The 11,875-nt window shown below is 39.4% G+C and overlaps 1 protein-coding gene across 1 annotated transcript; it reads right to left on the bottom strand.

Annotated features, from left to right (window-relative positions):
* Positions 1–937: 937 nt before the first annotated feature.
* Positions 938–10,571, bottom strand: LOC104162407 (mitotic spindle assembly checkpoint protein MAD1-like; the record flags this gene model as incomplete). Its single annotated transcript, XM_009701122.1, has 8 exons — positions 10,422–10,571; positions 8,944–9,084; positions 6,984–7,163; positions 5,422–5,546; positions 4,659–4,740; positions 3,312–3,442; positions 1,947–2,061; positions 938–999 (listed from the first exon to the last, which is right to left on the bottom strand). Coding segments are annotated over exons 1-8 (986 nt in total), but the record flags the coding sequence as incomplete, so codon positions are not given.
* Between the last annotated feature and the right edge of the window lie 1,304 nt (positions 10,572–11,875).

Genomic DNA, 11,875 nt, shown 5'->3' with positions numbered 1-11,875 from the left:
ACGCATAGTGAATGAAATAAAGAAACAATTGGTAAAATTAGGTTCTGCAGTTCATGTTGCAGCTCAGGTCTTGATCCAATATGAAAGGTGATCTGTACTGTAATGCACATATCAAGATAGTTATTTACAACGAAGCATCTCTCCTCCTAGTGTAACAATAATGTAAATATTTAGAGAAAATAAAGCAGTGCTGAAACATGACACACAAAAACATTGTAGCTACATGGAAAACCTTCTGCAGTGGAAGAAAATGATCAGAAGATGCACCATTTCCAGCCCCTCTTTATATCACATACACACCAGAGACCTTAAAAATTCTGGTTCAACGCTCCAGATGTCAGAAAGAGTTGCTAAGTAACAGCACACACAGTGACTAGCTGATGTTACAAAACACCATTGGGGTGGAAGTCCCCCTTTTATAAGAAACTGGGTTTATTCCATTTCTCGTGTTAGACAAAACAACTAAATTAACAACTGTTCTCCAGCTGCTTTAGGGAAGAAAAGTCACAACATGATCTGGCAGTTTATTTTGATAACCAGATCTCAAAGAAATCATATTTACAACAATTTGTCACAAGTAACATACATTCTCTTCTCTGGACATATCCTAAAATTCTTAAAAGTTAACTTACTAAGGGAGCAGAATCTCTAACTAAACATGAATGTAGCTATATGCAAGTTCAAAGAACTCAAAATTGAACCTCGGCCTCAGAGACATTGGTCATGCTGCCTTGGTGAAAAACATTTGTTAACTCCCAAAGATACTTTATAACATTGTGTATCTTATGGTTCTTCTCATATATAATAAAAAAGTACTGGAAGAGCTTCCACATGAGGAAGAGACAGCAAGAAAGTATGACCAACACACTTCAGATGATTAAGAGGAAAGGAAAATGGTTTAAAAATTTTACCTCCCTCCAGAGCTGCAAGCACATACCTGATACTCAAGCCCGTGCTCTGGTCCAGTCTCTCCCAGCTTTTTAATTTTCCCAGAAGTTTCTAAAGTAGAGATCAAAAGAAGAGTTAGAGACACAGACAAATGTTTTAACAGCTCATTTTCCATATAGTGTTCTCATAATCCTTGAGTAAAAGCCAGTGTCTTTCCTCTTCCTCCTGTGGATTTCATTATCTTCTTATCTAGCACTTTCGGTTTGTCATTCTCCAGCCCTCATATACATTTTCCCTGTCACCACAGCTCTATGACACACAGAACTGATGTCACACTTCAGCACTACAGATTATCTAACCCTGCTAGCTACCATCACTGACTGTACTAGACCTTGGTAGATTACACTCTTGGCAGTGGAGAAGAAAACAAGCTGTATTCTCAGTATCAGTCCTGTAGCAGCTGAAGCGCCCATTACTCCTCTTCCAGTTTCTCCTATGGCTTTTTACTTTAGGTCAATACCAGGTTATCTAAACCTCATCAGATACCAGTATAGTTCTGCAGATCAACAGGTTTCCACAATTAGGTTAATCTCTTGACAACTCGCTGTATGTTTGATATAGGGTGGGATGGAAGCAAGATAATTTTATTCATCTGAAACCATCCTGCTAGCATTGGCAGTAACCCAAGTGTGCATCAAGGTTTTTACCACACGTCTGTTCGGCAACACCATGTCTGTGCAGAGCTTAACGCCAAAAAAAAGCATTTCCAGCAGAAGCAAGGTAAAAGAGAAACAGCAAGGCCAAAAAAGACACTATGACGAGATTGTTCATTACACAAAATCTTCAGCTGAACAGTAGACATCCTTTTGCCTTTTCCACCTTCATTGCCAAAGCTACCCTTATGCTGACATTTAAGTCTGGGAATGCCTGGTTCGAACCCATTAATTAAAACAGGTATCATATCTCAATAACACAATACAGTAAGAGCCTAAAAGACGGGACAGGCAACAAAGGAAATCCCTATTCTGCTCATCCACCAAATGTTCCCAGCTCCTCACCTCATTTTCCAATTCAACGGTCACTAGCTGTGCTTGGACTTTCTCATAGCGTTCCAGTTTTCTCTGGAGGCCTTCTACCTCCTCTTTAAGCAATCCATTGTTTTCTTTCATTTCCCTATGATGAGAAGAGAGACACGGATTAAAGAGCCACACAACTCAATTCACTCTCACAAACTTCCAGATACACATGGAATTACAAGGGAATCCTGTGACATTGAATAGACCTGTGACGTTCAACTGACTCACTTCTATAACCTTCACTGCAAAGTCACCACTACAAAAAAAATGCAGCTTTGTTGAACCGATTTTTTTTTCTGCTCTAAGTGCCATCCTAATTATGTCCAAACAACCTGCTTTACTGATTGGCAAAACAGCATGAAGTGTAGCAAAAGACTCCCAACTCTGATCTTCAGTCAGGCTGAATGCACAGTTGGGACACAGCAAGCAGTAGACTCTTGGGCTTTTTGAGTACTCTGTGATGACTGAGCAAGCACTGAGACTGCTTGTTTTTATTTCAGCAGAGGTGTGCAAGGGTGAGAAAAAACTGTCTTAAAAAAATTACCTTTAATCTGTTGATATCATGTTTCTGTGCACAGAAAACAAGCATGAGAAAAGATTCCAAGATAAATAATTTAAAATGGTAACAGAACAATAACAAGAACAAAGCCAAGGGAAATTACTTAATTTTAGAATAAGAAAAAGCTGGCAAGATCACTCACATAATTTAGGCTTTTTTCTTTTTTTTAAGATGCACCAAAAGATTAAAATTAAGTTTACTCTTTAAAAAAAAAAAAAATCTTTAAGGCAAGTTATTTCATAGTACATAGGAATTTAATTTTTCAAATTAATTGTCACTTCAGAAACCCAGAAAGCCTACTCTACTGAGGGTTGTATCACAGTGCTTTAGAAATTTAAACCAAAGACTTTCCAAACATTATGCTGGAATAACAGGTCTTTAAAATAGTGGTAACAATAACTAAGCAAAAGCAGTTATTAAAGAAATGTTCAGTTGTCTCTTCTCTCCACGGGGGTTTCTTTCCCAAAGCTGTACAGAGTTCATCACTATCTTTAAACATTGAATTTTACTCTAACAAACACATATCACCACTCAGAACAATCAATACGCATTCTGCGTGGCTCTTGCTGTGTTCAGGAAGATTACCCGGATCTTGTCAAATCCTCTTATCTAGTAACCATCACAAGACTGCTCAATTCATATGCAGTATTTATATGAAATATTTAAAATTCCTTCTAAATTTTCCCATATGGAAGTCCATTAGAGGGATCTGAAAGTTCATACAGTGCAATTGCAGCATGTAACAAGAACATAAGATAACCCTCTCAACAACTGAACCCTTCTTTCACCTGAAGTAGGCATTTTCCTCCCTGAGTTGGCGCAATTCCCGCTCCATTTTTGGGAAACGGGCCAGTTCTGCTTTCATGTTCTTGACAATTAGAGCATCATGTTCCTGCTGGGAGAGCTTCTGTTCCAGGTCCTGGAAAACATGGGATGACAAGAGGACAGTAATAATTCACTTGGAACTTGTAAGAGCTACTTCTCCATTGTACTTTTTAAAATCAAGTCAATGATTTGAATGAAGCTGGAGAGGAACTCAGTAAGTCATCTGGTCCAATCCATTGCTCAATGCAGGGATGACTTCTGTTCCACTTGTAACACCTGGGCTGGCCTCTTCTCCTCACCTGTTTACCCTAAGTTCATAACAAAAAAGATCTCTGCTAATCATTAAAAGGAACTTCTTCTAGTGACTAAATCAAATCTGTGATTTTCTTTTCTTCTATCTCTCCATCAATGAAGTGTAGAGAGGGGCACTTGGACGGCGTGCAAGAATTAGGAATGAAAAGGAACACAATTGTGCATTTTAGCATGATGGTAAATGTTGCTTTTTTGTCCTTAAAAAAAAAAGTTTATTTAGAGCTGTATTGCAGCCTGATATCCTGTTTCCCAGCCTTTCCTTTCAATGGAAGAAGTCTCTTCTTGCAATTGTAGAACCAGCAATGAGGCTGGCTTTCAGTCTAGCTTAGCTTTACTGCAACCACAGGCAATACCACTGCGAGAACCTGCTCAAACCAAAGTAATTCTCCACACCTACCTCTTCCAGGAAGATAAGACAAGTGAAAAAGATACACTCCCTCCAACCTACATGTTAACTTGAAAGGACATATAGCATCTCTATACTTATATTTAAGGCAGGGTGGTTTTGAAAGCTTTGCAAGTGATTGCACTTTCCAAAAGAGTTAAACCCAACTCCAGAGGATGGATTTTCTGGGAAGCAGAAAAGTAACTGTAGCTGCTAGGTTCATCCTCCACCATTTGAAAAAGATTGCTCTAGAAGCAATCTTCTGCACAGCAATCTTGTGCTCTGGCACAAGATCAAACAGAGTATTCCTCCAGAGCACAGCAGAAGGATACAAATCACCTTTCCACAGAGAAAGCATAGGTGGATTGGTTTTTTCCAATCAATTGACACAACAAAGGTGAAGAGTGTCATGTTACAGCTAATTGTAAGTAGCCTGGTGCATCCAATTGAATTTAGCCAACTTCAGCTCTTGCTGGCCACCAGATCAGATTCTTATATGACAAACTAACCTTTTATTTCCGCAACAGTCATTTTTTTTAAAAAACACACTGTCCTGTTCTTCCATGGAAGAAGTTAAAAACTAAAGCTTTATATAAGCCACAGAGCCACTTACCTTAATCTTCTGTTCATATTCTGCCAGTAGGGATTGGCCTGCTTGCAATGTCTGGATTTGCTGACTAGCCTCTTGCCATTTTCTATTAGACGTAGACACAAGAGGCATTTAGCACCCAGGAATCACGTACCAGAAACAACCTACATGCAGAAGTATCTCTGGCAAACATTTTCAAACACCACTAACAAGGTATATGGTACTGTTACAGAAGTTTGTCTCTCCCCCTTTCACATTCATACCATCTCCCTCTAATTACAGACAAAAATACCCATTTTAATAAAAAGATGCAGCTTGACAAGTATCCAAAAATCAAGCCACCTTAACTCTGAAACCAACAAATATACACTTACAGTAAATAAACAGTACCTTTGAAATGGAAAAGTTGAACTTGGTAAGCAAGGAAAAACACACTCATATCTTTCGACTACCCCTCAACTATGATTTAAGGCTTGGTATTTTTGTTCTGTTCAGTCTATAAAGTTCAGATTAGCCTTTCCCACCCACATGCCTTCTGTTAACTCTCTACCATGAACACGAGACATTGCTGAGACTTTAAACTCAAGGGTTTTTTTTCTCGAGGTACAATTAAATTGCACCTCAGAGCTAGTTTCAAACAACAGTTATAACCTGCACATCCAGATCAAAGAAACCCTTTGAAGAGCAGAAATCAAACGCTGTTGAAAGTTTTCTGAGTGACAACAACTACAGAAGACTGAAGTTTTGTTTGCCTTTTTCTCCCTACAGTCATTCATCCCCTGCTTACTTCTGTTGAACATCCAGCTGCTCCATCAGTTCCTGCTTCTGAGAGTCTTGGCTTGTCATCTTCATCTCTTGATTCATTATATTCCATTGCAGCTCTGATATTTTCCCTTTTAATATAGTGATTGTCTGAATTAATGGAAAGAAAGAATAAACACACAAGGCTATGAGTCTCCAAGCTGGACATTATGGATGGTGATAGACAGAAATTGTATCCAACTAAAAAGTATAAACACTGAATCTAGAAACCATCCCGTACTCTTGCAAACCTTCAGACCTGCAAACTCACCTCAAAAACAAAGGCAAGAGAAAATTATTTAGTCGCTTTCATCTGTCACCCAAATTGCCGTTTCCATTAACTATTAAGTGGGTGACCTCAAACTGGCATGAAAAATATCAAGCTTCAAAGCTAGATGATGATAAAACACAAGTATATATATTAAAGTAAAAAAATTATCCCGCAAGCATTCCAAATATATTTTGTCTGGGTTTCAAAACTGAAAATGTCTGGGTTTGCCTCAACCAAATATGAGATGTATTGTGCATTCCTTAAAAGCAGAGGCCAGTGTTTTTTAAAATTTTGTTCTAAATATCTTAACTCTAAAGAAAAACTCACAGGTTTGTTTCAAATAGCCATTACTCAGCTCCCTTTAACAGAGAAAAAGATAAAAAACTCAAAACACTACATATGTAGGCTGTTCTCTAGACAGAGAGACATGTAGTGTCTCATCTGGATACTGATGGATACAGAAATAAAAGAACATAGAAATGGAACTGCTGCATACATTTCATACGTGGGTTTCGTTTCTCTCACGTGCCATCACTGTCTCCCTGTTTTTAGTCACTGATAACTGGCACACTAAATCTGTTTATCCATTTTATCACATCGATACATTTCCAGTGACACCTAGGCAGGAGGAAGGCTTAAGGACTTAGTGGTTGTTGATCCATAAGTGGTGCAGGAAATCAAATTAAACAGAAAAGTTACAAATGAACTGGCTGAACTTAACTATAATGACATCTGAAAAGGTTGAGAAGACGGTCTGTTCATCCAAAAGAAATGAAATAATTATCCAAGCATTCATTCTACAGTGGAACGCAAAGGCATGTAAGACATTTTGGGAAGACATACTTTGTACTTAACTTTGGTCTCATCTGCCCTACAGTTCTCCCTACTTCCCTGAACACCTTCCCATCTTATCTCCTCCATCATTTCCCCTTTCTTTACTCAATGTCATGTAACCTGACTTCTAAACCTAGATGCTGAATGTTGCCTTGCACTTTTTTCCTCCTTCTCCCTATCAACCTGTCTAAGAAATCTCTTCTCATTGTTAATTAATACAGCAACATCTTCTGACCTGCTCATTTGTGTCTAGACTTGGTTAGGTTCTAAACTTTGACAGAAAAGACACAAACCACCAGGGTTTATTCATTTCCAGATGATGAACACAGTCATTCTAATCGGTTGGTTTGTTTGGTTTTTAATCAAAAAGGGCACGTTCAATTCACGAGAACTGCAAAGTCACCTGAAGCTATGAATGGATTAAGAAATTACTCTGTTCTTACTTCATTAGCTTCAGCTAATTTGCCCTCCTTCTCTTGCAGCTTCTTACTCATTGTCTCCATGCTCTTCTTATAGGATTTGTTCATCTCCATTTGTTCTTTCAGTTTATTTTCAGCTTCTGTTTCCCTTTCCTGATATTGCTTTATCCGTGTGAGTAGCTCCTGGTTACGGTCAGCCTCTCGCTTCCAAAGAAAGAAAAAGAAATGCAAAGAGACATAAGAAGAAAACAGCACAAAGGTGAAGCCATTTTAATTTCTCCTGTCTCCATTCCTCATTACTGTGGTCACCAAGGCATCATCATGAAGCACTGTTACTCAGACCATAGCTTTAACCTTTGCACTGGCAAGGGCAAAAATCTTACCAGTAGCAACTCAATGTCAAGGAACTACCCGTAGCAACGGAGCTAGAAAATTAAGAGACAGAATCTTCCAAATCTCTTGGACTAAGACATGAATATGAGAATACAGACATGGCTTCACAGACTCCACTGCACTCTCCCGCAGATCAAAGATGAAAATATTTGATGCTCCAATTTCAAGCTGACCCATGCACAGCAAATGGACCTTCAGAAACTCAGATCTCAGCACCTGGGTTAATAAGACAAACTTTCCTCTGCAACTTCTGGAAACTGTATGAGGCTATTTAATAGCAAAGAAATGGGGTTTAAATGCACAGTATTACCAATGAAAACAATAAATATTTTTGTACTCTGACAACCTTCCACACACCATTTCAGTTTATTCCTACCACAAATTGATTAACACTTACTGAAAAAATGTGTAGTAAATTGCTTTGCTAATCAAAGCAAATCAAGACATGGATTTACATAGTAAGCAAGGATTATGCAAAGCAATGTGAGGTTCCTAAAACCTTTATCCACATGACTCAGAAAAACACAGAATCTGAGCAGGGTAATTACCACAGTGCTGGATCAGTGCTGCTCCCTTTTTTTGTACCAGTATTTCAAGGGTTTCTGTGACTGACTCAGCTACATTCCAGTTTGAACCCTTCGTGGCTTAATCCCACATTACCTGACTTCAGAGGAACGAGGAATTTAGTCACTGACTCAGTATTTCACAACTACACACTAAATCTGTCACCCAGCACCCTTGTAAAATACAACAAAATATGCTTCTTATTTTTTAAAGATTTCTTTTTAAATAATCAGCCACATATAAGACTTTTATTATGCTAGAAAACCCACAGATCTACTACTTATTTCAGTAACGTGGTTAAGCAAACATATGCGGGTATAAAACCAGAAACGTATAAAAGCTATTAGTCCCTGAGTGAGGCTCACTGTTTTATCAGTGCAAGCTCTCTTGTGTGACAGTGCATGGTTGGCACTGCCGCCATTCCAATTAATTACAGTCACACACACTAAATGCTTGCAATTGTGCCAGCAGAAGTTTAAATTCATTTGGGAGAAAAACGCTTAAATACTTCTGGGAGAAACAAATAACAAATCCCTTTTGTCATTGCTACCCATGACAACTTCAGTGCTAAACTAACAGAATCTAGTGATCAGATCATGTGTTTGTCAAACAAGGCTTTGACGTTCACACTGTTGTGTACATGAGCAAGTTAGTGCAATACACTGTGAGGAAATCTGTAGAGCAAAACAGTCGGTGCTGGGAACTTGACACCCACACCACCACATTTGCAGTAAATGCAAACGCAGTAAATTCATTCCAGGAGCATTCGCTGAAGTCTTGCTCTAAAGACAGCGTCCATTAGCAGTTGGAGAACACTAGGCTTGCTCCTGGACTGCATCTTCCAGTTTAGTTTCATCCAAAAAAAGTTGACTATACACATTCTGAGACACCCCACTGCAAACCAAAGCACAGCACATGAGGACTCAAGAGCAGATCCCTGATCCAAACTAAAACACCAACATAGATGCACTACATACATTCTGACTTAGGCCTATGATATCAAGCCATCTGCAACTGTCATACTTACCTCATAGTTTCTGGCATTGGTATTAGCTGCCTTTTCCAGCTCAATGCGAGCTCGTTTGTGGCTAAGCTCCATCTGCATCTTCTCTCGCTCCACCTGCAGGAGCTGGGATTTGGAGTGGATCTGCCCAGCTTGTTCTTCCAACTGGCCAGTTCATGTGTGAACAGAGACATTACACACCATTAACAGTATCGCAATAATATCATTATCTCCCACCCTGTACTATTCAGCCGACACTTGCATGCTATCTTACAAATTACAAGGAAACTATCACAATATTTGTAGTATGTCTCTTCTCACAGTAGCTGCACACGGCGAAACAGAGTTCAACGACACACTCTGAAACCCACATCAAATCAATGTTAGTTGGAAAGAAGTGAATTTCAGGTTCTTCATTCAGAATTTCTCATTTAATCTCCCAAGGTACTCTGACAAAATGTGCTTCTCTATCTAAAAAAAGGTTAATTATGAACTCCTCAAGCCTCATAAAAGCAACAGCAGCTAACCGAGAAGCAGAGAGCACGCTCTGCATGAAATGTAGTTGCTGAGCAAAGTAACATGTTTTTCTACTACCTGCTACAACATTACATATCATTTTTTCATTCACATTACCTCAGAGCACAGATAATGTTAATAGAATACCTCATGTCTAAGCAATGTACGTTCAACACATAGCTAATGAAGACTCTTTAACCAGAGAGCCTCCTCTAATCATCTTTGTAACCAGAGATGTACCACAGACAGAAAATTCATGAATTTTTGTCAACTTTCCAAATGCAAAGCAGATTTACATTAAAAAGAAAGCAAGCTTATTTCATACTTAGAGATTGAAACAGAAATTATATTAAGATACAGAACACAGAAACTTAATTCCAGCCTAATAAACAGTCCTTATGATACACGGTGTCAACTTACTTCATGCTTTATGAGCATGAGGCAGCTTACAGGAAAAAGTTTAAAAAAAAAAAAAAAAAAACACACCCCCACATGTGGATATGAACAGAAGTGGACAAGAGAGCCAGAAAGCCCAACTGGTTAGCACATCAAAGCCAGAGCACAATGCAAGTCTCATGTATGTATCCAGGCAAAGAAATTTTAAGGAAGACTGTGAAAAAAGGTAACAAAATTGACTTACTAGAAAAAAATTAACAGATATAAAGCTCCTTTGTTCAGCAATATGAAAACAACTTGCAATTTAATTTCCTGAGCTCGGATACAGATATAACTAGCAGGGATGAAATTCAAAGGACCTTTCTTAGATTTTTACAAAACAGAAATAAATATGTCTGACACTTTAAAAAAATTTAAAGATTCTAGAATGTTGACCAAAAGCAAGCTTTCATTATTGAGCTTGCATTAATACCAACTTTAGAAAAAACGGTCAGATCTTAATGAAATCAATCCCGATTCCTGGAATCAAAAGGAGCATACAACCTCACTGAAGTGATACTGCAGGCATCACCAAGATGAGGACACCTCACCTGCACCCTCTGCTGGTACTGAATCTGTAGGGAGCTTTGAGACGACCCTGGCGTAGCCAGCCCAGACACCCCCTCCACACGCTGTGAAATAAAGTTGTTGAGGGATCTCAGGGTGGAGAAGACAGTGGTATTATCTTCTAAGTCCTCCATGGCTCTGGAAATACAAAGAAATTCATCAGCAAAATATTCAGAGCAAACTGCTGTATACTGGCTGCTTTGCTAAAAAGAGATTTATCACTACCCTGAGGAAACATTAAATGCAAGGTCTTCCAATTTACAGGGTACAAACCCCAATCTGCTAGTCACTGCTGCGATCTGGGGATTACTGCTGGGATCAACTTGAACCGGAAAACACTATCCAACCAAGGCTGAAGTTGTAGGTCTCTGAAGTGAGAAACTGACGCAAGATAGCCTGTTCTTCCCTCAGCTTTCTACCTGAAATGGTTTGATTTTATTTAAATGCATTCTCCCCTGAATCTCAGCCCATAAAGGGTACAAATAAGAGCTGTCAGAAGTCACACAAAATTGAATCCTCCTTTCCTATACAATCAAGATAGATTCTGGGATACAAGCTAACATTGTAGGACATGAAGATCTACAGCACATAACACTAACAAACACAACTCATTATTCTTCATCCAAACGTTTGCAGCTGATGAGGGAAGAAGAATTAATTCCATATTAGCAGCAAACCCTACCTTCTACACAACTTGATTCTGGTTTCCAAAAAGCACTTTGGAACCTAACTTCCAGCAACAAGACTTCCCAAGTTCAAAGATCACTTCTATATGTAAAACTGTGTCTCCTCAGTCACGTAAAAGTTTTTCCAATTTTTCATTCCAATTTGGAAGGCTACTAACTAAAAGGCCAAAGATAAATCAAGCCTGGAGCTTGGAAAAGCCTGTAAGGTTTCCCAGCAGACTTCAGGAAGCCTTAAGTGAGTCCTTCTGGTGACTGCATGCCCCACAAGGCTCCAGAAACACAGAAGAAGGTTCAGGATCAGCAAAGGCAACCCACAACATTCACAGAGGCTTCTACCACAGACACAGACTTGGGGCTAACTTCCAGGCTCGCGCACTCGCAGGGTAACACAGCAGTTATTCTTTGAATCTGTATCATCACGAAGAGAAGACATAATAGAGGCACATGGGTAACAAATCAGCCAAAACTCAAATTAAAACGTTTATTCGAAGTAAGTACTTCAGTACCACACGCAAATGAATTCAAGAGACCACTGCCAACAGGCAACTGTGCTGCAGCAAGACTGTTTTGAAACCAAGAACAGAGCTTAGAAACTAAGACGACCCGTACCTCCCCACCTCCCCGCTGCAGAAAACCCTTCGGCAAAGGCTCCCTTGCTGGGCACCAAGGGACCCCCTGCCCTCACAACCCAGCGCCCGGCGGCGAACACCGCGGGCACAGGGCTGCCCCCTTGCAGCCGGGCCGCCCTGAGG

The sequence above is a fragment of the Cariama cristata genome, unplaced genomic scaffold (genome assembly GCF_000690535.1).
Source record: "Cariama cristata isolate BGI_N322 unplaced genomic scaffold, ASM69053v1 scaffold7345, whole genome shotgun sequence".
NCBI lineage: Eukaryota > Metazoa > Chordata > Aves > Cariamiformes > Cariamidae > Cariama > Cariama cristata.
Note: the sequence above shows the minus strand (reverse complement) of the source record. Positions and strands in the feature narration are given on the sequence as shown.